The following is a 25945-nucleotide window of genomic DNA, read 5'->3' as shown; positions in this document are numbered from 1 at the left end:
TAGGAGAAATAATTTACTGAGAACCATTTATTGCGTAATAATGATCTGAAATATGCATTCCGTCGTGCATTCTGGTTTCCATATGTGCGTGGGTTTCTTCCCGGGTCTTCTGTATTTACGTGTTCCTGCATTTCCCCACCTCTGTATCAGTGCAGCATGATCTTTTTTTTTTTTTTTTAAGATTTTATTTATATTTACTTATTTGTCAGAAAGAGAGAGAAAGCACACAAGCGGGCAGAGAGACAGGCCGAGGCAGAGAGATAGGCAGGCAGGTTCCCTGCTGAGCAAGGAGCCCGATGCAGGACTCGATCCCAGGACTCTGGGATTATGACCTGAGCCGAAGGCAGCGGCTTAACCCACTGAGCCACCCAGGCGTCCTGCAGCATGCTCTTTTTAAAAATTATTTTATTTTACTTATTTACTTGAGACACAGAGGGACAGAGTGTGTGTATGAATGGGGGGAGGGGCAGAGGAAGAAGCAGACACCCCCCCCACCCCCGCGCTGAGCTGGGAGCCTGAGGCGGGGCTTGATCCCATGACTTTGAAATCATGACCTGAGCCGAAGGCACATGCTTAACTGACCGAGTCACCCAGGGGCCCCATCATTCTCTTAATTACTGTAGCCTCTACTGAGACTCGAGATTTGGCACCCTCACCTTTTTTCCTCTTACTGAGTGATGTTTGGCTGTACTTAGACCTTTGCCGTTCTGTAGAAATTTTAAAGTTAATTTATGAAACAAGAGGACAGCCATTGTTAACGTAAAACCTTTTGGGTGTTGCTTGAATTGCATTAGTTCTGTATGTCAGTTTATAAAGAATTTAGGGTTTTTTTTTTTTTTTCATACTGAGTCTTATTCATGAACATTGTATCTATCACTGTCTTTCCATTTGTCTTCACAAATGTATTTTTGGTAGTTTTATGCTTCTCTGTAGCTAGGTCTTCCGTCTTCTGTGTTCTGCTAGGTACATACATTTTGTCCTAGGCTCCTTAGTCTAGGCTGCTTTTCCATCTTTGCTGGAGGATAATAATGTGGTTGACATTTGCATTTAGCTGTTTTACTAAGCCTTCATTATTTCTAATATTTTGTCCGTAGATCTTCATATATAGAAAGTCATGTGTGACTAAATATTGTTTATTCCTTTTCATTTCCTCTTTTCTTGTTTTCCTGTCGAGTTTGGCCTGTTAATACAATGTTGCATTGATATAATAGAAGATGTCTTTTCCTTGTTCCTGATTTTTTATTTAAAGTAATGTTCTAAGTTAATTAAGAATGATGTTATTGTTTTTTTTTTTTTTTCATGTTTCTTGTTAGGTTAAGGAAGTTCCCGTATGCTTCTGTTTTGCAGAGCTGTGTTTTATGTTCTTAATCATAAATGCATATTGAGTTTTATCAGAGTCTGTTCTGCATCTGTTAGGATGACCATGTAGTTTCCACTGTTTCCCACTTGCTGTGCTGCATTACAGGTGTTATTCCAATGGCAAAGTCTCTCATACTCCTAAGGTAAATCCAGCTCATTCAACTTTATGGCTTTTCTCCCCTAAATACAATTCTGATACACATCTGGATTCTCTTTGGTCTTACTTTAATTTTTTTTTTCTTTACTCATGAGTGAGTCTGCCTATATTTTTGCTTACTCTAACTGGTTTTGTCTGATTGTGAAAGAGTTTGATTTTTTTTTTCCTTTTGTTCCTATTCCTTGCAAGATGTTGTGTATGATTTAAATTATCTTGAAATTTCAGTTGCACTCAACTGAAAACAAGACCTAGCGCTTTCCTTGTTGGGAGATTTCTATCTGCTCAGTTTTTTTTTCAAGGCTTATAACATTATTTGAAGTCCTTTCATTTTTCTTAAAGATTTTATTTATTTACTTTTGTGAGAGAGAGTGAAAGGGAGAGAGAGCGCAAGCACCAAGCAGAGGGTTGTGGGGAGGGGAGGAGAAACAGATTCGCTGCTGAGCAGAGAGCCTGATGCAGGACCAAATCCCAGGACCCCAGGATCATGACCTGAGCTGAAGGCAGAGGCTTATCCGAATGAGCCATCCAGGCTCTCTGAACTCCTTTCTTTTTGAGACAGTTTTCTTAAATTGTATTTTTAAAAATTGTATTTTTCTAGGAGTCTATTTAATATTCCCTTTTTAAGTTAAAATCAGTGCAAAGTTACTCATTTAAGTCTCTGCTATTTAGGTTTCACTACAGTTCACTAGTTTCTTTTCTTTTTTTTCTTGACCAACTTGCCAAAGAGTGTACGTTTTATTATTATTTTCAAAGAAAAACACTTTTGGCTTTGTTGAGTCTCTTTAGATTTATTTGTGTTTTATTTTCATTTTTCTCTGTAATGGGTCTTTCCTTCTACTCTGTGTTTATTCTGTAGTTGCTCTTCTAACTTCTTAAGTCTCAGACAACCCCTTTTAGGCTTCTTTTCTAATAGAGGCATTAAGATAATCAGTTTGTCTCTTAGTATTGCTTTAATGGCATCTCAACTTTGGTTAAATAATATTCTTATCATTGTTCTGTACTTTCTTCTGAACCCATGAGTTATGAAGTCTTTTCCAGTTCTCACAGCTGGGGACTCTACATCATTGAGGTCTGTCTTGACGGCACTGAGTGCGGAATGCCTGGTCCATGTGATATTATGATGTGAAATTTGCTGGGTCATTTTTTTGTATGCCCCCGTGTGGTCTCAGGTTTTGTAAGTTCTGTATAGTTTCGAGAAGTTTATGAATTCTCACTTTGTTGATTATGAGGTTTACGTATTTATTAAATTTACAGTGATCATGCTTCTTATATCTCCCATAGTGTTACAAATGCTCTATGTTTGTTGAGTTATGTAATGTCTAGTGAATTTCCCCCTGATGGTGTAGCTGCCATTTTTTCAGCGACTCTATCAATTTCGCTTTTTATGTTTTGAAGCTATTCAATGTATACAAATCCATGAAGCTATACAAATTCTACATTTGTAGAATAATTAATAATAATGAAGTGGACCTTTTGTTGTTACATAGTTGATTTCTTTTTTCTAGTTTTGTTTTTTGGTTTAAATGCTAATTTTTGTGATAGCTTTCTTTTGGTTAGCATTTCCCTTGATCACTTTTCTCTGCCCTTTGACTTCCAATCTTTCCAATTTCTTAAGGTTTTCTGCATCTCCCTCTCTCTTTACAGGTCAGTTTTATCATTTTTTTTTTCTTTTGGCTATCAAGTTCATAACCTATCTATTTCTTATGATCTGTAATATATTTGGATTTCATCTCCCAAGTTATTTTATACTATTTTCTTTCTTCCTTTAATTTATTTATCTATTTATATATTTTTAAAGATTTTATTTATTTATTTGACAGACAGAGATCACAAGTAGGCAGAGAGGCAGGCAGAGAGAGAGGAGTAAGCAGGCTCCCTGCTGAGCAGAGAGCCCGATGCGGGACTCAATCCCAGGGCCGCAGGATCATGACCTGAGCTAAAGGCAGAGGCTTAACCCACTGAGCCACCCTGGCACCCGTCTTCCTTTTTTTTAAAAATACATGTTCATTTCTTTGTAATCTTACTGTAATTTTTTCCTTTTATAATTGGACAGTTATACATTCTATTCCTTTTCTCCTGGTGGATACTGCTGAAATTCTACCATATATTATACATAAAGTATAAGACAAATATTGTAACTCCTTGGTTTTTAAAATACACAAAGCTGTAGAGCACTGCGATTAACTTAAATTTATAAGCTATGTGTGTTTTTTCTTGGTTCAATATTTTAACTGGACTTTTGTTATTTTCTAGTGTGAGGGACCTTTATAGGAAATAATTCATCCTCCTGAGAGGAATAGCTGTCTCCCCTTTTTGTTTTAAGGTCATTACATCTCTTTTGGTACTAAAGGTGTGGTCTCCTGAGTCCTAGACCCATTTCTGTATTGGGAATATCCCAGAGGGTGCTAACCCTTCAGTCCGGAAGGTGCTGGTGCCTCCGTGCAGACTGTCAGTGGAGAATGTGCAAGTGTTACTGTGAAGACCCATTCGTCAGTCAGTTTGGACTGAGTGAATGATCCGGGTCCAACCTGTATGCAAGTAGAGAAGCTCCTTCCTCCATTAATGTCCAACTATAAACATAAAGAAAGGACAGGACGTTGTCAAAACTAGTTATTTTCAGCAAGGTATTGTAGACTTTTTAGTTCTATAATTTCATTCTACTTTTATTTTCTATAGTGTATTAACATGTATATAAGGGGGCTCACACCATGACCGGGCACAAAAGAAAAGGCCAATGGTATATAGAGATTTTTAAAAGAAACCCCTCTGTCCCATGTTTTTTTCAGGGAATTGAACTTCTGGGACCCACCAGGGTTTCATTCTCTAAAGTGTTTATTAGGTCTGTGGCACTGTGCCAGACCCTATTAGGGCTGATCAGATGGGCCTTTCCTCCTGAATGTTTCCCTGTATGGCAGCACCAGTGTGTCTGGATGTAACCTCGTAGAACCTTCAGCTCAAAGGAAGTCATGGAGCTCCGTGCTGTAGCAGTTTCCAAAATTATTTCAGGGAGGTGGTGGTGTGGTGGCCCTTTCTTCAAATAAGTCTCATGGTAGGCCAATGTCTTAAAAATAAATGGAAATAAAAGTCAGAGCCAACTCAGACTGGAACAAATTTGGGGCACCTGACCCTGCGCTAGCTAAGGCTTCCTCACCCTGTCCTCTGGTAGAGCTGGGGAGCTGCAGAGCCCACCAACACTCCTGTGCCTTTAACCCCTCCCTCTCAGCAGAAGAGAAACCAGGGGCTCCAAGGGGGTCAAGGCTCGGCTGGTGGCTGGAGCAGGTCTACACGGCTCCTTCTGGGCTCTGCCGTCACCAGCTTGTTCCTCCAACCAGCTAGCGTAACCGCTCCCTGTGGAGTCAACCAAGACTTGAGGTCACATTTCCACCGTGAATGACTTCTTCAATGCCAGCTCCTGTCTGTCCTGCTCTTTTACTCGGGGAACCCCAGGTTTCCAGCCAGACTTGCCGCATCTCCTCAGTCGCAGCCCTGGGCCTGCCGTGGGCTTCCTGGGGAGGCCGGAGCAGGCTGAGGAGTGTCCCGTAGCGGGGACTCGTCTCGTCCCTGTCTTCTGTCTGCTTCAGGCTCTCACTTGGCTTCTCCCTGCTGGCCACAGAGGGACAGGAACCTGCTGGCCACAGGTTCTTTCAAGCAGACAGGCCACATGCTATTTCTGTGCTGTGACTTCCCAGGGCTCCTTCCCAGCCACCTCTCCAACCGCACGCGGGAACAGGCTGTGTTTGCAGCTATAAAGGGTGCACTAAAGACCAGTTAAATTCCGAGGACACGATCCCTGCAGCTCCTTGTTCCAAAAGAAGCTGTAAAAATACCCACAGGGTGGTGGGGCTCCGAGGCCGTGGACAGCGAGGTGGTCCCTGCAAGCCTCGTTACGGTTCGTGGCTGTTCCAGGAGAGCCCGGAGGACATGCGAAGGGGCTCTGATACCCAGAGAACGTGTCTGGTACCACCGAGTCTCGGCTGCCGGCCGGCCGATTGCGAGTTTCTGTTTTCCTGAGGTAAGACGCGCAGGCGGAGCTGTTTATTTTCCTGTAAAGTCCCTGAGGACAACAGCTTCCGTAACTGTCCCCGTGTCCCCCGTGTGCCCGTGTGTGGCGCGCGTACCTGGCACAGCGGTGGGCGGCCGGGCCGCGGTCGGAGGTGTTCAGAGCCTCCCTGTCCCCGCTGTCGTCCGAGCGCCTCTGGTGTTTCCCCGCCCCCGGGTGCGCGCTGTCTCCCCGTCTCCATGACCACCTGGACGGGTGGCGGCATGACGCTTGCGGGCGGGAGGGGACGGAGTGTCCGAGAGCTCCGGAGCCCGGCGCGCCGTTGACTCTGGAGTCCCGCGCGCTCCGTCTCTCCGCGGTCTCCAGGCAGGTCCCCGGAGCGGCTGGTTTCGGGTCTCCGGCATCTGGGGCCGGTGTGCGGCCTCACTCAGCGTGTCACTTCTGGAAGGCTCGGTCGCGTGTCTTCCACTCCCTTGCTGTACTAACATCGGATAGCGTCCACGTGCTACAGAAGACTCGGAGGCCGTTCCCCATTCTTGCTGGTTTCTCCGCCCTCGGGCTCTGGAGTGATGGGTCTAAAGTGACAAGCATGAAGACACCGTGCAGAACTCCATCCGCGGCTCCCGGGCCTCGGCGGCCCCCTTCAGACTCTGCGCCTGGCCTGCTGCTACCTCATGCTCTCAGGGCCCGTGACCGCCGGGTGGGAGGGCTTTCCACGGCTCCCCCCTCAGCTCAGTCAGGCGCCTGCAGGACGCTGGGGTGGGCCGGGTCTGGTGCAGAAGCCCCTTCTCCGTCCCGGAGCTTCTGCGGCAGCCCCACCCGCCCTGCGCCCTGCCTGGGGGCGGCGGTCACGGATCTGCTCGATGGCATCTGCGCTGTGAGCTCCGCGAGGAGGGCCTTGCGTCTGCTGGGCTTTGAGAGAGCCCCTGGAGGTCAGCCGTACGTGGGAGTGTTGCTGAGCGAAGGCGCAACCGAGACGCAAGCCCCATTTGTGTCCCCTTGTAACTGCGACGGCTGGTCTGCCGGTGGGGGGGCTGGTCTGCCCGCCGCGGCACGTGTGGTCCTGGCCCCGCATGCCTGATGCACGGGTGCCCTGGAGTCCACAGGGGGTGGTGCTCCTGTGCTGTCGACCACATGCTTTTCCAAGTAGCTTTGCGAGTAACCCTGTCATGTCTCTAAATACCGAGACTGTTTGGGGCTTCTGCTCTGGGCATCTTCTGAGACCCTAGAGCACCCCTAAGGGTATAATCGGAGAACCAGCCCTGCAGAGTCCGTGAGGAGAAGACACGTCCTGTGTGCTGTACCCCTTCCTCAGTCTCTGAACCCGACAAACCCCTGTCGGTGCTGCGGGCGTCTCGACCCCTCACCCCACCCCGTTCGGCCCGGTCCCAGTGTGTCTGGGTTTTAGCAGCCTGGTACTGGGCTCTCAGGGTGCGGAGGCTGCCGCCGAGGCCCCCTGATCCAGGAAGTGCCCCGTGAGGCCATAACGGATTCCAGTGGGCGGTCAGGATGGAGGGAACGTATGGACCGCCGCAGGGCTCCCGTCACGTTGTTCTGGGAGGTGGCAGATGGAAGGCGGTCCAGTGCGCCTCCCGTGGGGTGCTGGAACCCGTCCCGCGGAGCCTCGCCCTCGCCTTCCCTTTGTGTCCTCACTGCTCTGACCTGCTGGCCCCTCGCAAGGCTGGCCAGACATCCAGAGCGTCAAAGGGCTGTTTCACGACAACGCCCGCTGGCTTGCTAACTGCTGCGACAGAGACGGCCCAGACGAACGGACATCAGAGAGGACAAGCTCTCCTTGCTTATTCCCCACCCCTCTAGCTCTCACCTGGTTTGGAAGGAAAGAAAAGTTTTAGTGGAGCAGCCTATTAAAGAGAAAGTTCCAGGCCCAAACATCCAGTTGTGTGTACTGGAGAGAGTGTACATCTGGAGAGAGTGACCCGTGTGACACCCCCCCAGAAGCCCGCGGCTAGTGGAGCAGCAGGTGCTCTGGGAAGTGGCAGAAGGCAGCTGTGACCCACGCCTTCCGCCGCCACGCAGCTGACCCTTCCCTGAATCGTAGGGGCACGTTTGTGGCGCTTTGATGTGGATCTTCTGTGCCAGGCCACAGCCTTATTCTCCACTATTCTGGGAGCGACCCTGTGACCATAATTGACTTCCCAAAGGATCCTTCCCAGTAGGGCAGTGGTTCCTGGGAACGTGGGCAGGGGGACGTGCAGGGCGGGGCCTGGCGCAGGGTCACTGATAGCGCTTCTCTGTTTCTGCTGCATGTGCCTGAGGACACCGAAGTCGGAGACACATGCATGCTGCGCGCTCCTTGCCGGCCTCGTGTGCAGGGCTGGGGAGACGGCCTCACCCGAGGACAAGGCTGTGCTCGGTTGTGGGGTTGCTGTCCGGGTGTCTCAGACTGTGGGGTTGCTGTCCGGGTGTCTCAGACCTGCGGGGGCCTGAGCACTCACGCAGGCCACATGCTCACAGAACGCTTTTGTTTTGGCAGCAGAACATTCTCTTTCTCTTGTTTCCAGACCCCTAGGGCGTGCAGTGTGAGCTGGGGTGGAGGACCCAGAACCCTGTTCTCTGCTCACTGAGGCTGCGTGGCACAGTGGGCCTTCCTACCCGAGGCTGGCACCTGCTGGCGCTGCAGGGCCTGGGTCTGTGCTGCCCCCACCTCCAGCCGCAAGCCAGGGTCACGGGCAGCATTTGTGTGAGTGCTGCTTAATCTCCATGTACACTAGCTCACACTTGCCGGAGCCCTGTGGACTTGAGGCTGTGAGGGAGCGGAGCCCGACCTGCATCCCCTCGGGGTCGTGGCCTTTGCCCGTGTGCTCAGAAGGGTGACTTCTGTCTGCACACACAGTGGTGGGGGACAGGCAGTCCCCCCGCTGACCGCTCGGCAGAAGCACTCGCAGCTAGGACGTGGCACTTTATATTAAATGTTAGGGAGCACTGGTGTCTGTCCTTTGGGAATAAGTTTCCAAGCTCTGTCCCCTTCAGCTCTGCGATGAGCTCGCGACTGTCGGGGCAGGGGGCGAAGGTAGAAAGAAGCAGAGGGACTGGGAGGTGGGGCGGGGACAGAGAACGTCTGTGAAGGAGTTTGATGGTGAAGTACACGGAGACCCTGGGGTCCATTTGGTCGCTCGCATCCCGGGGAAGTGTAGGCGGCTGCAGCAGCCGGTGGGGTGCCCGACCCCTGGGACCACGCGTGGCTTGTCTGGCATGACATAGGTCTCCGACCTCGGTGCCTGCTCTCACGTGGGGCCTACCCGGTCCGCTTTGTCATTTCCTTGCTCTGACCCTTTGTTTGCTGGGCACCCCACCGCAGACCTCGCACTCCAGGATTCTGAGAATCAGTTATTCTTTACAAACGCACATGTTGCCTGTAGTGTCTGGCCGATGGAAAATGACATGGAAACACAGGAGGAGGAATGTAAACTGTGCAGTGTTTTGGGTTTTTTTGGTCATGGAAACCCTTTGATTTTATTTCCTTCTGTTTCTCCCCTGGGGTGGGCTGGGAGGTGCCGCGCGGACGTCTGTACCTTTGGAAGGACACCTTTAAAGCCCAGCCGCGCCTCTCAGAAGTTTCCAGAGCAGCGCTTCGAGTCCGGCTTACGTTCTTACTTTTGCAAACGCGACCTAGCGAAGGTTTGCTTCTGATGCATGGAAGACAGGCCAGGAAGGGAAGTTCTGCTTTTGTTTTGTTAGAACAGTGGCATAGTGGGGAGGGCGGCCAGGATCCCAGATGCCACTTCCTCAGGGTGATGAGAGCAGCTGGCTTGTGTTCTAGAAGGTGAGGACCGACACACACAGCTAAAGGAACTTGACCCAGTCTGTGAAGTGACGAGAAAGCAGTTGTGACTCCTGCTGGGTGTGCGTGAGACAATGCTGGCGTGCGGACAGGCCTATGGGAGTTAGAAGAGCCATTCGCTTGCTCTCGGCATTTATTTCTTCTCCGTGCCTCCAAGTGTCCTCGTCCACAGAGATACGGTCATGCCTGTGACGTCTGTGCCCACGTGGGTCCCGGTGTGTGCCCGGCGAGTGTCACAGGTCCTGGCCCTGTTCCCAGAAGCGCGTCCACGAGTGGTTTGTGTACTTCCTTCTGCTGAAGAAAGAACTGGCCTGCGTGTTGTTTTGAACTTGGCAGCAAAGGGATGGTGTGAGGTCACTGGTCAGCGTAATGCCAGCTGAAGGGGTGTGTGTGTGTGTGTGTGTGTGTGTGTGTGTGTGTGTGTGTGTGTGTGTGTGTGTGTGGTGCTTTGGTGTTTGAAGTAAACCTGGTCCCCTTGCTGTCTTTCTTGATTTGTGGGCTTATTTTTCTTCTGTATGCCTTTTGTTATATTTTCTCTTTTAAAACATCTTTTGATAATGTGCACGTACTAAAAGTTTGGAACCACACAGTGAAGATGAGCGTGGCGCCCGTGCAGGGATGGCACGCGGAGACCCGGGAGCTTCTGCGGCTGGAGGAGAAGGAATAAATGCCTTTATTTTCCTACGTCGAATGTTAAGTCGGTTCATGGGTTTCTTGCTGCCCCTTGTCCCATCATGGAAAGGTTGGTTGCTCTGTAGGTATTTGATCTATATTCAGATTATACTCTCTTCCTTTAGCTGTACTCAGGTGTTAAAATGATGTATGCAGTCCAGATCTGACCGGGAAAGGACGAATTCTTTGAGATTGGGCTCCTATAGAAGTGCATTGTCTGTCTCAGGATGCTCACTGTTCATTGAGTTCTGTGTTAAGCACTGACATTGTTCAGAGCTCTGTGAGTACAGCTTTTGGGGATCCAAAGAGAGACGTAGATCCGGCCTTGAAGGAGGTCTTCATGGGTTTGGAGAGATGAGCTGTGCTCAGCAAGGAGGCCAGTAGCATTTATTTCAGTAAACGGGAACCCTGGCGAGGCCCATCGTGCCGTGGGGGGCTCGGTCAGGCCCCGCCTTCACTTCCACAGCGTGGCTGGGCCGTGTCTCGTCTGTGGTCCTGCCCGGCATTACTTTGCTCTCATGTAGCGACATCCCCCCGATCCCAGAGGGCCTTCTTCCGTGAAGCATTCCTGGCGAGGCCGCCTCCTCCTGGAGCTGCTGTCCCTGGATGGCAGGGTGGACGTGGGACTGGTCGTGTCTGTTGGCCTTTGGGAACTCCCCGTCACTTACTGTAAACACGTGTCACATTTTGTGTGAGCTCTATCCTTCTGGCTCAGTGTCCTCATCTGTAAATTCAGAGTACCTCGTATATATCCCTTTGGGCTGTGGCGACAGCTACTTCAATGGGATAGGTCATACCGGGCAATCAGTCAATCATGTGGTTAATTATGCGTGTGAGTTATTTCATCGCTGTGTGTAAGCTTCCTGAGGTGGGGTGTCCTTAGCCGGTGCCCAGCCCAGGCCCCCACACAGAGGATATCTTCAGTTCCTGACTGGACAACCCCATGCTCTTCCTCTGGCTTGTGCCATCATGAGGCTGGTGCCGAACTTTTGGGGGTCTTTGAACTGTGGTAGGGTTGGCCATGGAAGAGAGACCACATGAGTGTTATGATTTTATTTTATTTTATTTTATTATTTTCTTTAGGGAGGGAGAGAGAGATTGGGGATGGACCGGGGTGGGGCGGAGGCGGAGAGAGAGAATCCTAAGCAGACTCCACACTCAGCACCAAGCCTGACATGGGGCTCGATCTCACAACCCTGACATTGCAACCTGAGCTGAGATCAAGAGTTGGAAGCTTGACCGACCATCCAGGAGCCTGAGCATACTGGTGATTTTAAAAGATGGATGAGTACGAGGACTGTCCTGCGCACAGGAGCTGAGGACTGGGGGGGACGAGCTGTACATAGACTGGACTCGGGCTCTCAAGTCCAGGGGAAGGGGTTCAACTCCTGCGATCCGGTGTCTGGGTTTGGACATGTGAGGACGCTGCTTTCTGAACTGCTCCTTCCACAAAGACACACTGGGGTCTGGAGAGGAGGGGGCAAGGTGCCATCCAGAGTTCCCAGGGGAAGGAACGTTCCCTCCTTCAGAACGCAGGCCTGACCTGGTGGGGCAGATGTTCGCTCTTACAGGCCAGGCAAGGAGCCTTCAGGTGGACACGTGTCCTTGCAATTTTAGGGGTGAGAGAGCTTCCGCCCAGTTTGTTGTTGGGGCCCTGGAGTTAACACGCAGCCCGCTGGTCGGATGGGTTCCGTGTGCTCCCTCGTCCCCACTGAGGCCTCGGTGCCATCAGCCGGGAGGCCTGGGCCCCCCCAGCGCCCGACATGCCTTGCCATGGGCTGAGCTGCCGCTTGGCTCTTGTTCTCTGCGAAGTCCCTTTGTCTCGCTTCATTCCCTGCTCGGACAAATCTGTGTAACCGAATCTGTGTAGATGCCGTTCCCCTGGGGGCCTCCACCCAGAAGGACAGGAGAGAACACGGCCAGAAGAGGGGCTCGGACGGACCCGGGAGGGCAGGTTACCTCCCTTCTGTCCTTCCTTTCTGTCGAGGAGGGGCCCTTCTTGCTGGTTCCAGACACATCTGGAGGTAAAACCCAGGGTTTCTGGGTTAGATGTCCTTTACGTGCCATCGCGGGATGACGGATCGGGGTTTTTAAGATGAATTTTATATAGTTTCTGCCCCCAGACAGCCGCACACGAGAGGAAGACGCGGGGCACGTGGCGTGCACGCGGTAGGGGTTTGCACGGGAGAACCGTCCCTCTGGGAGCTGCGCTGGGGACTGGTTGTCGAGTCTCGTGGCCTCCTCACTCACCGACTGGGCCCCACAACCAGCTCAGAGGCAGCACTGTAGCAGGACTAACAGAGGGGCCCCTACAAGAGGAAACCGTTGCAAGTGGAGCAGAGACTTTAGTAAAGGAACAGACAACAAAACCGACAGCCAGAGAGCACGTCGCCCTCTGGTCGAATTCTCCTTCCGTGGAGTCCCCGTCCTGTGGCTTGAGATGGAGGAGGGTGTGGGGGGTGTGGGTGCAGAAGCCGGATCACCGTGCGGGACGCGTCCTTGGAGGGGTGTGTAGACAAGAGCTTCCCTCAGCTCCGCGGGCCGAGCGCCGCCGGGAGGGGGCATCACAGGATGCATAAAACACTCTGCCCGGAGTGGTTTGTGACGTGGCCGGGAGGGGAGATGGGACACATCCTTGGTGGCTGCAAGGGGGTGTGTTGGTGGCCGTGGCGGGAGGCTGAGCTGCTCAGTGGTGTGTGTGCAGAGCCGTGCTCGTGGGATCTGGGGGGAGGGCTGGGCCAGCGGGTTGGCAGCCCTGGGCCCCCTCTTACAGGGAACGTGTTTTCTTGCAATTACCCAGTTACAGAAAGGTCTGTATGTTTAGGGTTTGATGAGTTTTGGGGATCATCACGAGGGGTTGGGCACCCTCTTACACCCTTGGACATGGGCGTGAACATCTCGCATCCACAGTAGGTGCATGTGGGTGTGACTTCACAGGAGGTGCTGGCCGGGTGGCCCGTGCCCCGGGTTCTGGGGAACATTACAGGGCTGCGTCTTCAGGGCTCCATAGATGAAGCCATTTCCCTGTCCTGTCCGGGTAAACAGTGAAAGAAGCATGATATTTATTTTTTTAAAATTTTTGCTAATTAATTTTATAATAGTAAGAGGAAATGCCTGTTTTCACAGCCAGTACAAGTTCACTGGGGTTTTCCTGTATTGTTTCCCATCTTGAAACAGGATGTCCATTCTAGTCTTGAGAGAGTTAAACATTTAGTGTAATTTAATAAAGAAAAAAATAAAAAGAAAGAAAGAAACAAGAAAGAGAGGAAAACACACTCCAAACACCACAATCACACATTCAGTCCAAGAGAAGGCATTCACTCAGCAAACAATTGTTGTGAGGCCCTGTGTTTGCCGGTTTCTGAAGTCCTGTATTTAGTAAGAAAAGAGGTGTTTTGGTCGGCCCTGTGAGTGTCACCATGACACGTTGGCCGGGGCGTTTCTGGAAGATTTCAGCGTTGGGCTTACCCCCCATGTGGGGGATGTTGTCCTTCCAGGGAGCAGAATGCAAAACAACAGAGACGCAGACGGGCCGTCTCTGGTCGGCAGGAGCAGCTTCCCAGAACCTGCGAGCCTGTGCTTTGAGGTTTGTTTTGGGAGAAGGACAAATTGCCACTGTTGAAATCCCCAATTCCCAAAATATCCCTAGCAGACTGTTATAAAAAGAACATTTTAAGGTAGAGGTCCGTCATCACTCAGTGCCCTCTCCGGGAGGGCCTCCTCCCCCAGCATCCCGCAGCACAGTAAATAGTTTCGGGGAGCTGGTCCCTTGGTCTGAGGAAGCTCATTCCTTCAGTGGAATAAGAACCGTGGGGGATGTTGTGTGCGCAGGATGCAGAGGGAGCCCATGGGTGGGCGAGCGCTGGGGTTCTGCAGGGGCCCTGATCCCCAGCAGGCACAGGGTCCACTTCCCCGCCGCCTCCTGGACACTGCCCCCTGGGAGCCCTCTGTTCTTGCATGGGCATGTGTCTACACTGCACAGACGCCTTTCCCCAAATCGACCCTTGGGTTCCTGCCTGTTTTCTGCTAATGGGGTCCTGAGTTTATAGCCATCTGCAGGGCATTTTGGGAGCCCCTCCATCCCCATGTCCTCGTGCATGCCCCCAGTCCCCAACCCTCCTGGGACTCCCCAATGGTCCGTTGTTCGCTTCAGGACCAGAGGCTCTTAGCAGTTCACACGCGGAGCGGAACACTTTCTAACCCATCTCTGCGCCATCGAGTTGTTCCTCCTCCAGTCAGAGTCTACTGTGCCTGACAGATGACCGTGAACCAGTGCCTGACAGATGACCGCGAACCAGTGCCTGACAGATGACCGCAAACCAGGCTCTGTACGTGGCTCTGTACGTGGACCATGGAATTCCTCCTCCGCAGAAGGGCCGGGCTCCTGGTCACCGTCCACAGGAGAGCTTCCCAGAAGCACAGGGCTCAGGCACGCCCAGCCGGGGGAAGGACAGGAGACCTAGGGCCGGCAAGGACCCTGCCCCTGCCCCCCAGTGCCACTTAGCCTGGCTGTGGGCACCTGCATCTCCTTGCCTGAGGTCTTAGTGCCAGGAGCCCCCTTGACCTGCCCCTGTGGGGGCTGCAGGTGTGGAGACGAGCACACCAGCCCCGCCTGGAGCAGCCCCTGCCCACGGAGAGCTGCTTCCCTTGCCTCTAGGATAGGGTGACGATGAACAGGGAGTGACAGAGGCCCCCCACCTTCCCAGAGGGAAGAGCTTCCATTCCCCGCCCTGGCCATTGCTGGCGAGCAGATCCTCACCACTCGCCTTTCCCAGCCTACCTCAGCTCCCCGCAGCGACGGCCGTGCTCCTGGCATCTCTTTCTAAATAAGCTACTTGACTCAGTCAGTGTCTCAGAGTCTGCTTCTGGAGGAAGCAAGGTGCGTTTCTCCCATAGGTTTCCATTTTCCTATGTGTGGGAATGGGGAAAAACCCAGGAGCTTGCTGGGAGAATCAGATCAGTTGAAGGACATGAACATACTTTTAAACTCAAAGCACAGATCTGTTTGCTTTTGGAACCTGTATTTTGGGGGTGCCTCTTATTAGCATTTCAAGGAACACAGATGGTTTCCAGAAATGAGTCACTGCATGCAATGAGACACAGACATCTGTAGGGGAAACGGTTTCCTCTTGAAAGGAACCTGCATTCTCTGGGACTTGTTCACTGCTTTTAAATGTGGGCCCCTCCTGCTCTACCATGCTGGCCCCCGGGGGCCCTGCAGCTGTGACGTGGAACAGAGGGGACTTGTGGGGAGGGCACTGTGCCATCGGCTGGGATGGTGTGAGGCTAAGACCGCAGGGCCCAGGCTGATGGTGACAGTGGTGGGACCAGCCTGCCCAGCCTTGCCTGGGTCCCTTCATCAAGTGTATTCTCCGGCAGCCGCTCTGCAGATGTATTCTAGAACCTTCTGGCTTTCCTTATTTACATTAGAAAATACAGAATGAGAATATCCTCTGGGATGACTCACGAGTTAAAATATATTGGCAGAAGGCATTTGTACTTTATTTTGGTTGAAGGAGGAGGACAGTGAACGTTTAGGGCACAGAAGGCAGGCAGGTCAGAATTAATGCCAGAACAAACTTCTAGTTGGCAATATCCAACTTAGCCAATTGCTAGTCATATCCTCGGCCAGGGCAAACCAAGGGTTTATTCTGGGAACATGGCACAGTGTCCAGTAATTACAGTGTGGCCTGTGGCCCGGCGGGAATGAGGCCCTGGGCTTCCCAGCAGGGCTCCAGGGCCAGAGGACCCCCTCCGCTCCTCAGGGCCAGCCTGGTCTCCTCACAGCAGACAAACCCACCTTGGTAACTTGGTCCTTTTCTCCAGCCATACAATGTAGCAGCCAGAATTACCTACAAATTTGTTGATTACAAATCAGTTGAGCCAGTTTCTCTGGGGAGAAACAAAGTAACTCTTCATCAGGACAAAGGATGCACTTTCGGACCCGGTGGGGCATCTGCCAACACCTCAGAGAAGCACTCTCCTCAAATATAGGAACGGGCAGTGATTGTCATGCCACATCCCCCGAGAGCAGTCCTACTCCCTGGCAGTGACAGCAGGAGGTTGGCAGAGTGTGTCGGTCAGATGAGGTCTCAGGTTCAGGGACATGGTGGCCATGGCCTCAGGCATCTCGGCTCTCCTGCCTCCTGGTCCATGGCTGTGGCCTTGGTGACAGCCCGTCATCTGTGATGGAGCACGCGTCATCACGACCACAGCAACTGCCCTTCCTGGCTGAGCACTGATGCAGTTCAGGCCCCATAGCAGTGTGTCACGTCTATTCATGTGTCTGGTCCTCACGACGGCCCTGAGTACTGCTGTGGGCTGTGTGCCCCCAGATTCCCATGCTGAGTCCTGTCCCCAGGACCTTGTAATGTGCTATTATGGGGAGACAAGGTCTTTCTAGAGAGAATCTGGTAGAAACGAGGACACTGGGGTGGGCTGTGCAGCAGCACCGCGGGTATCGTCCTAAAAAAGGGACGATGGCGGGAGGAGGCAGAGGAGGAAGACAGCCACCTGTGAGCCAGGGGAGAAAGGCCCGGACAGATTGTCCCTAGAGCCTCTGAAGGAGCCAGCCCTGGGACACCTGATCTCAGACTTCAGCCCCCACAACTGCCCACAGTAAATCGTGTGCGCCACCCGGTCTGCCGTCCTTGGTTCTGGCAGAACTCGCAAACTACAGGAGTCACCCTCCTTTTGTAGATGTGGAAACTGAGGCCTGGCTTGATTCAGTGACTTGCCGAGGTTCCCCGGGAGAGCTGCAGGCCTCTGTGACCAGGTGATGTGATGCCCCTGGGGTCAGCACTCGGTGTCCAGGCCGGGAATGTGGGTGACGTGAGCCTTCTTTACGTACAACTTTCCTGCAGTGACCTCTCAGTGGCCCGGTGCTTCCTCCCAGACCCTCATCCTCACTGGAAGTTTTGAGCTACATTTATGCCCCCAAAGCCATGGCCTGCATAGAACTGAGGGCACAGACATGTTTCTTAAATAAAGTAAACCTCAAGGATCTGGATTTTTGTGCACTGAAATCACTCCTGGCTCCACATGATTTTCCTAAACGTGTCTTTTTCCATTGCCGCATTTTCTTACCTGTTTGATTATGAGGGAGGGTGAGCACACACCTTGTTGAGTATCCGGCGGCCGTAGAGAGCCAGAAGCACGGATCACCGTTTCATTTTGCTTTACTGCTGCTGTCTGCTGGCCTCCTGCCGCCCCGCTGTGCTGTCCTTGTTCCAGAAACTCCAGCTGGCTTGAGGCTGGCCCCAGCCCGGAAGTTACTTGGGACCTCTGGGAGGGCTGTGCAGACGGGTGTTCTCTCTGCTCCCTCGATGTCTAAGAGGCTGTGAGGAGTGGCCTTCAGTTGTCTGGTTTCTCAAGCCGGCCTCATTCCTTGGGCACCATGAGACTTGCACGGAGTGGGGAGGGCCCCGCTGAGCGGCCCATTTGCCCTACGGGATAATCCTGATCTCGTTTGGCACAGGTACCAGAAAGATCCAGAATGCTGCAAGATAAACAACACAGAAGCTTTTGGGATGGGAAGGTTATGACTGAAAACCAAACGGGTTTCTTAGGTGGGGTCTGGCTGAGGACAAGGTAGTTTTAGGGTGATGGTGTGTTTTCCCCGACCCTTTGCTCTGGCAGACTTCCTGCCTTCAGCCCAGTCTTTCAGCCTCGTGGAACAGCTCGCAGGGAATGGGCCGCCAGTCAATCTGGAGAGGAAGTGTAGGCAGCCCTGGAGTCTCAGTGGGGCGGCCCGGCAACACCGATGATCTGGGCATCAGGAGTCCTGTCTCCTGGTTTGATTCTGCCGCTTGGGTCCTCGGCAGAGGAAGTCACTTATCTCTGAGTGACGTAGAGAACGAGAGTGTGGACAATAGGATTCCCAAGGCTCTCCCTTGTTCTTTTACTGTATTTTTGGCATGGGTTCAACTCCCGATTGTCTGACCCGCACCTGGTCCTCCACCTTTGAAGTGAGGCCTTGAATGCTTTCCTCCTGCAAATGAAGGGAGTGCAGAAGAGCTATTTCTAGCTTCCTGCTTTGCTGCTTTTGAGCTGAAAGTGGTTTTCCTTCTGACCCCTTCTCACTGGTTTGCAGAAGGGTCGGGGGATGGCAGCCCGGTTCATGAGTGGGGTCCTGGCAGGGACGGCGCCTCCCCCCCGCCCATGCCCACCACCTTGTACAAGTACAAGCCAACCGGGTGGCCAGGTTGGAGCCAGCGGCTCCCGCCCTCTTCGCTGGAAGTCCGAGCAATGGCACCCCCCGAGCAGACTCTATTTTAACTGGTCCCCCTCCTCCGCCGCCTCCCTACCTCCTTGCCCAGGAGCACAAGCTCGCTCATTCGCGTGGCGGTTCTGTGGGCGATGGAGTGACAGTCTGAAATGCTGCCGTGCCCCTTTGCTCGTTTGTCAACCTTGGGGAGAGAACTTCCCCCCGCCCTACAGCCGGGATATTATATAACTTCTGGCGTTCACCCCCACTCGTCTTCTTAAACTGCACATCTTCGTATGCCTGCAACTTATTTTTACCTTTAGAAGAATTTTTCGAGTGGGTTGGGCTGAGCAGAGGCAGCCTCGGGTGGTGTCTTCTATGGGCTAATAGTGATTTTTTGGAGTGGGAAAGTAGGGTCAGACTCCTGTTGGCACCCCTTTCCCTTTCTAGGTCCTCTGGTTCCTGGCCCCTCGAGCTTATAAACACCCCTGCCTGAGAGACTGGCTACAGATGTTTCTTATGACCGTGGCTGACAAGGCACCAGCTGTGTCTCTGGGATGTGTCCAACCTGTACATGCGCCTGTACAGGCCAAGGTCAGGGGTCCTCTGCGTGGACTGTGTCCTGGCTGGAACTTCCAGAGGAAACGTTTTATAGACACTTGCCGCTGTAAGGCAGGTGATCAGGCAGGACAGAGGTCGTGAGATCAGTTCTCCAGCTCACCTTAGCTAGGCCGTGCCCATCTTCCACCAACGGGGGCAGAAAATCCCAAAGGCACATGTTGAATGATCAGAGGCAGGAAGACCCTGCCGCCAGCAGTGCCCACAACGCCCTGAGTTACGGCTGGAGCTGTGAGAGCTGCATTACCTTGGTGACACTGGGCTCCGATATTTAACAGGGGAGACTTTGTGGGACTTGAACATCTCAGTCTTCTTATCTGTAAAGTGGGGATACGAGTGTGCACTTCACAGCCAGCGAGAAGGTTAAGTGAAGCGGTATGTGTGTCGTGTTCAATCTGGCGCCCCAGGAACCATGGGCCTTGCAGGACTTGTCATAGCAGCGTGGCTGACGTGGTAACGTGGCAGCTGAGTGGGATCCAAACCCAGTGGCCTCTGACCCCAGAGACCACATATACCGTCCATGAAGGACGTTGTTTGTGTGAGGCTCACATGGTGTCTCGTACTCCATGCATAAAAGAGACTGAGGCTCTTTCCTCAGAACTACATCCCCTGTTTAACCGCAGGCTGGCTGGGTTCATCCTGTGGCACGTCCTGGGCCTCTGTGAGGATGTGGGCGTAGGAAAGTGCCATGTTGTCGTCAAACCCGCAGAACAAAAGCTACAGAAAGTCATAAGCGTGAGGCCAGGTGGCCCCGCTTCGACCCCGAGACGCTTGTCCACTTGCTGTGGAGGTTAACTTGGGGGGAGCTGCCTTGGACACGGGCCCCTGAGATTCACACGGGGTCCTCTTGCTTGTCTGTGGGGGTCTTGGGCGATGCCACCAGCAGGCTCGTGAGGGAGGGACGCAGATTCACTCGTGGAGAAGGAGGGGGAGGGTGTTTGTGCGGCTGAAACGGGGCCCGTGAGGCCGTGTGTGGGAAGGCCCAGAACTTCTTCAGGCAAAAAGCACTAGGGCGCGAGGCCGAGATGGAATGTTCTTTCTCGATGCCGATGGGGTCCGAGTCCTGGGAGGCCACGAGGGCGGTGTGGGGGCCGAGAAGGGGTTGGGACGTGTCATCCCAGCAGGCGCAGGCATTTTGGAGTGGAAATGAAATTTTAGGGGGATGCACCTTTGTCACGCGAGTGAACCGTGTGGAGAAGGGGAGGGGCTGGGCTGGCCGGCGGGATCTCTGCCCTGGCGGTCCCACGTGCACGCCCGCGCCCGGCCCCTCGGGAGCGGCACCTGTGCCCGGCTACCGCGGGGCTCCAACAGCAGAGTCCGGTCGTCGCTACGGAGGCCGTGTGGCCCTCAAAACCCAACATACTTACCGTCTGATCCCAAGTGGATAAAATTTGCTGACCGATGCGCCGCACGTCTCCTGGGCTTTGGGGTAGCAGGCTGTTCCGCGGCGGGAGGAAGGATGTAGGACTCAGGACTGGTCCCATGGTTTCCTGGGCTGTGGCTGGTGCTCCTCCTCCCCCGTGCATCACGGCCGGCTCGGTCACCGGCTCCCTCGGTCACCGGCTCCCTCTCAGATCCTACCCTGCCGAAGGGGAGGCGGAAGCTCACTCACACCTGTTCTCCACCGGTGTCGTCTGACCGGGTTTGAAGCACGGTTCCACATGTGGCCAGTGGTGTCGCCGCCTTGTGACACCTGTGGCTTCACCCGGTCTAATTTCATTTCAGACGAGGGAGCCCTGTGGGTCGGAGAGCGGGCCTGGACTGGTGGCCGGCCTCCCTGGGCCTGGGCCCCTCTGCCAGATGCATGACAAGGGCAGGTGTCCCAGGAGGTCTTAATAAACAGTAGCTATTATTATTATTTTTTAAAATTCTTATTTGAATTAATGTCACTTTTTTCTTTTTTTCCCCTGTGGGGAAGCCTGGCCCTGTGAACGCCTTTCTCCTTGAGCTGACAAGGGCTCGTCCAAAGTCCCGGCTCTGACAGGCAGCCCGTTGAAAGATGTTGAACCCGTCAACGAGAAATTAAATGTCAGATCTTGAATTCGAAGGAGACACGTAGGAGATGCACTGACATTTTTGGAACTCTAAGCCAGCCCAGAGGAGAAAAATGCTATTAAATATCACTGGGAACTTTTCTCTCAAATTACGTAACAGTGATGTATGTTTCGTTATCCTAGGTAGGCAGCAGGTGTGCCGCGTGGAAAGGTGCTAACCCTTCAGTGCCTGAAGACCAGGAAGGAGACCCTTTCTTTATCCTGAACTACCATGAGTATAACATTCGAATTCAGTTTATTAGAACATCACAATCTTAATATATGTGCTGCTGAAGGAAGCCCAAAACATTATTATTTTATTTTATTTTATTTTAAGATTTTATTTATTTGGCAAAGAGAGGGAGTGAAAGAGGGAACACCAATAGGGGAGTGGCAGAGGGAGAAGCTGGCTTCCCACTGATTGCGGAGCCGGATCCCAGGACTCTGGGATCCTGACCCTCACTGAAGGCAGACGCTTAACGACTGAGACTCCCGGAGCCCCCAAAACCTTGTCATTTTAAAATAGGGATGTCCATATTGTTTGCAAACAGATTTATTTAAACATAAATATTGAGAAGTTCTCTTTGCCTCTGTGCCTGGCCATTCCCTCCACCATCAAGCCTTGTTCCCTGCATTAGGAGGCTGTTTTAATTAAGATCCAGGGTACTCATGCCCTGTCTCTTTATGCAGGTAAACATAAGTGCAAGCGTACATGAAGCTGACAGTGTTCAGGGCACAGGACGTACCGCTGTGTGCTTTCTCTTTGCTTAACTTGTCTTGCAGACCTTCCCATTCTCATGGCTAGCAAGCCGTCCATGCTGTCGGCAGCGGCCTGCTGTCCACGGCGTGGACGCCCCATGGCTTATTCCTCCAGTGTCCGACGTGGATCGTTTTCCATCTTTTGGTGTTTCAAACAGGGCGCCTGTGACTGACTTTACATAGTGTTCCCGTGCCCAGCAGTGGGGTTTCTGGGTCAGTGGGTCAACGTAGGTACAGTTTGCAGATTTTGACCAACACCTCTTTCCCCCTGCTGTGTCATTTTGAACTTCAACCCATGCGCCTGCACTTCTCCATTCTTCTTTCCATGCTTCTGCTGGTTTTGAGTCTTTTAAAAAACCGTACCCTTGCACTTCACGTTTAACCACGTTACGGGAAATACCGTGATGAGCATTTTCGTGCCCCGAATGTTTTCCGTTCTGTGCATTCCTAGACACGGGACTTCCTGATCAAAGGATTTAAACACTGTTAAGCACGTCAGTGAATATTGCCTGTTGCTAGTCCAAAAGGCCTCTTGTTGCACTTGCAATGATGCAAATTGATTGGTGTCTCTTTAACTCTAACCAAGTTATTGTAATTTAGGAAATGTGCAGTTGATTTTTTACAGGTGGAAAATGAACCCTATCATTTTCTACGCGCGTGCATTAGGTCTCCAAGCACTTGAGATCTGCCAAGGTCACGGAGCTGGCTGAGGGCAGAGCTGGGGCCAGGAGCCAGCGCCCTGGTTCCCAGGAAGAGAAACTTGGCAGATTTTCTCCATGTTCACACCATGGTCCTTTGGGCAATTTCCACATAAATTTATTGGGCCAAAATGAGTGTTGTTGTGTTTTTTTTTTTTTTATTTTTTTATTTCACTGTAGAGAAAATCACCCGTAATTGCTAGTAGTTACTGAGCCATCCACTCAGCAAATACTGACTTTCCGTGTAGAGCACATCGAACCAGGTGTGATGTCGAACGTTGTATCAGGCAGTCAGTGCTCCACGGGCATCGGATTCTCCCCGTCACTCGGGGAGCTCCTCAGGTAATAAATAGAAGGGGCAGTCCTTTTAGCGCCCTGTCCCCGCGTGCCCCCCCGGCCAGGCGATGTCTGGCGTGTGAGTGTGCCGACCTCCTCTTGTGCGGGTCTGCTGTGGGAGTGCTGCTGTGGGGTCTCTGGACCGAGGGTTGAGCGGACCACATGGAGACTGCTGCGTCGGCGACAGCACATTCTGGAGCGGGGACAGAGTCCACACGTTAGTACCATAAGCGAGACGGTGAGGAGTGCTGGGGCGGAGAGGGGAGCCCGGAGAGACGTGAGGACGTGTGGGTGGGGAGGCTCTTGAGAAGACCCTCAGTTTCTAGGGGAGAAACTGGCTGTGGTCATGGTGGTGCCAGGTGCCCAGCTGGCAGGGACCCCGAGAAAGCACCCAGCCCAACCCTTTGTTCCTGCAGGGGGCACGGGGGGCGGCGGGAAGGGTGAGCCGGCCAGGAGAGGAGGGGAGACTCAGCCTTACGCAACCCTGCAGAGCTTGGACCTGCTTCCTTCTGGAACGCCAGGAAATCCGTGCACGGCCGTGGATGTGTCTGAGCCCGGTGCTAACTTGTGAGTGAGGAAAACAGTGGTGGACAGAGTGGGTTCTGTTATTTTTGGTGCTGCCAGACTACACTAATGATTCTCAAGTGACCAGAGTTTTAGGTCCGTAAGAGAAGCTGGTCCCATTAGACCCATTATCGCTGCGGCAGTGCTGTCCTTCCCCGACGCCGACGTCTGCTCTCCGCGGCCAAGCGCTCCATGCCCGGGTCCTGGGAGGAAACCCCCAGGCTGTCAGGTCGCGCTGGAAGCGAATACAGTTCAGAGACTTGTGTTATTCTGGGCATTCCCAGCAGGAATGCTTGCCCTTGGAAGCGCGCTCCCGGCTTGTGGCTGGTGTTTTCCTGGGAATAATCAGAAGTTCGCGTCTTCGTCTCCCATCAGGAAAGGTTGCATCAGTTTATTTGATTATGCTCGGTCCCCCGTGGGTGGGCTGTGAACGAAGCTCGGGCTCAGGAAGCAGCGGACTGCGGGTGGAGCACCGACCCTGTTCGTCCGGGGCATTTCTTCTCTTGGAGTGAGAGGTCTGCCGGTGTCCCGCGGACCCACGCCACCATGTCAGAGCTAATTTTGAGTAAGTTCTGCCGTTTGTTTTTAACATCTGGTACAGCTCCCAGCGTGGTCTGGCTGGAGACTGCAGCGTGGGGGCAGGCGAGGCAGGCGAGGCATCGGGAACAGAGGGCGCAGGAAGGGGTTTCCAGCACAGCCCCTGTCACCTCTCTGTGTCGTGACTTGGTGGCTCCGTGTCCGTCCTGTGAGCTCATCAGCACTTCGGGTCTCCCCACCCAGGGCTGGGACTGGGGGAGATGGGGAGGCCCTGCCGGAATGTGAGCTCTAGAGAGGTGACTGGGGTCTGGATGTGCGAGGACCGTTGGGACCCGTCTCTGACGTGGGGGGACGGGGCTGTGGCGGGTGGGCGCTTCCAGACCTCCGGGCGATCCTGTGTGAGGACCAACGAGGGCCAGCCTTCTTCGTGGAGAGCTTGGGAGGCTCAGTGAGAGGAGAGATTTTCCCCTCCAGATATTAGCAGGACAGTCTTTGGCGTTAACTTTGGGCAAGACAGAAGAGCCTTCGTGTGGGGATGAACCGTCTTCTCATTAGGGAGGCGGAGTGCTGGGTCCGCCCCTGCACTGGAGCCCACTAAATAGTCATATTGTTTGCATCATTACTCAAGATGCAAATGGAACAACCGGAAGGTTCTCTGTGATGAAAATTATTCTTCTCAGGTGGGAAAACTTAAAGCACCAGGAGTACATGCCCTCAGAGGGCAGCCTCTTCCATTTTCTAGAAGCTAGGTCAGCCGGGTGAGCAGTTGCCCCTGTGTGTTGTGGAGGGGGTGACCTGGTGGGGGAAGGAGCCCTCCCAGGCTCCAGCAGGCGGGGCCGTGGGGTGACCGTTGGGACCTGGTGCAGCCCGGGCGTGTGGTATGTGAAGGGAATGTGGGTTTCCCACGGCAGGAGAAGAATCTGGGCGTGTCCACTTGTTACTGTGGGACTTCGGGCAAATCACTGATCTTCCCTAGCTCTGCTTCTTAATGTGTTAAGTGAAGATAATTGAGCCGACTTCCTGCCCCTGCAGTGTTGGTTGATGGAGTGCAGAACAGAGGTGGGGCAGAGAAGCCAGAAATCAAGGCCACTTCTCCTAAGAGCACAAGAGATGCTGTTCCGATCAGAAGGTAGTTCTGCGGGATCCGCCTCTCTGCTGTCTGTGCAGGGAGAGTGAGGCCCACCGGCTTGTCTCCTTGGCTCCTGGGGAAGGGAACTGTCCTCTCCGCCCCAGGGAAACCCACGTTGTCCCATGGAGACACGTCTTTTCCCACCTAGTTAACGAGGCAGTGAGGGAGAGAACAAAATCGCATTTGGCACTTTTTTCTTTTGAGTGGGTTTTTTTCAGTTGTCCAATGGTTATACTGACCTCCTCGTGGAGCTTGCATTCTTGAGGGGGAAGAGAGCAAAGAAATCAAGATGCGCTCATTGCACACGTCGGAACATGGCCGTGGGGGCCAGAGAGGGGAAGGTGACAGGGAGTGACGAGTGTGGGTATGGGCGGTTTCATGTGGGGGATCAGAGGGCTGAGGAAGAGGGGGCCGTACTGAGTCGCGGGCCGTTGTGTTTGGGAAAACATAAAGGTTAGTAGCGTGGTTGTCCCAATCATCATACCGCTGGGGTGACATACCATTCCTAAGGCTTGTCCTGCTTGTTTTCTAACAAGAGAGCCCTTGGACGGCGGTTCTGTGTCATAGCATAAGATAGTCGAGGTCCATGAACCAGAACGCCGTGGATTCTGCCCAGCCCCGTGCACAGCGGCTCACAATTTATTAGTCGTTAACAGTGAGCTCTGATGATGGCCACAGTTAGAGATCCGCGTGGAGATGTCATAGGAAGGATCTGTCACAGGTACAGTGAGCTCCAGGTCAGGGAGAACCAGTCCTGTTCTTCAGGTGGGACTCGCCTGTTGGTCCCCTGCTGGGATCGGCAGATGGCACACAATACAGCTTCCATATCTAGAGACGTGGAGCCTGAATGTGTCTGGACTCCCACGTGGGCTGCAGGGCTTGCATGGGGGCCTAGTGAGAGCTCCTGGCCACGCTCCCAAGAGCAGTGGGGCCTCTTGTGGGCTTTCCCACGCAAGTGTCCCCTGGCTCAAGGGTGTGGGTTGGGCCCTTTGACCTGTGCTAAACTCTTTCCAGAACACATCCTGGGAGCCTGAGGGTCTCAATGGTCTGGGGCACCAGTGCAGGGAAGCAGAGA

General features: G+C 52.9%; 1 protein-coding gene across 3 annotated transcripts in view; it reads left to right on the top strand.

The window, feature by feature from the left end:
• The window catches only part of RNF144A (ring finger protein 144A), a 107512-nt gene that overhangs the window by 31455 nt on the left and 50112 nt on the right, over positions 1-25945 (top strand). Inside the window, exon 1 of one of the 3 annotated variants that reach the window (XM_004745744.3) lies at positions 23172-23769. The exons of the other annotated variants lie outside the window; for them this stretch is intronic. Within the exon in view, the coding sequence (XP_004745801.1) occupies positions 23751-23769 (19 nt within the window). The 5' untranslated portion in view covers positions 23172-23750. Of the gene's footprint in view, positions 1-23171; positions 23770-25945 lie in introns of those variants that run through there. 3 annotated transcript variants of the gene reach the window in all.

Source organism: Mustela putorius, unplaced genomic scaffold, assembly GCF_011764305.1.
Source record: "Mustela putorius furo isolate JIRA1106 unplaced genomic scaffold, ASM1176430v1.1 tig00000813_pilon_pilon_pilon, whole genome shotgun sequence".
NCBI lineage: Eukaryota > Metazoa > Chordata > Mammalia > Carnivora > Mustelidae > Mustela > Mustela putorius.
Note: the sequence above shows the minus strand (reverse complement) of the source record. Positions and strands in the feature narration are given on the sequence as shown.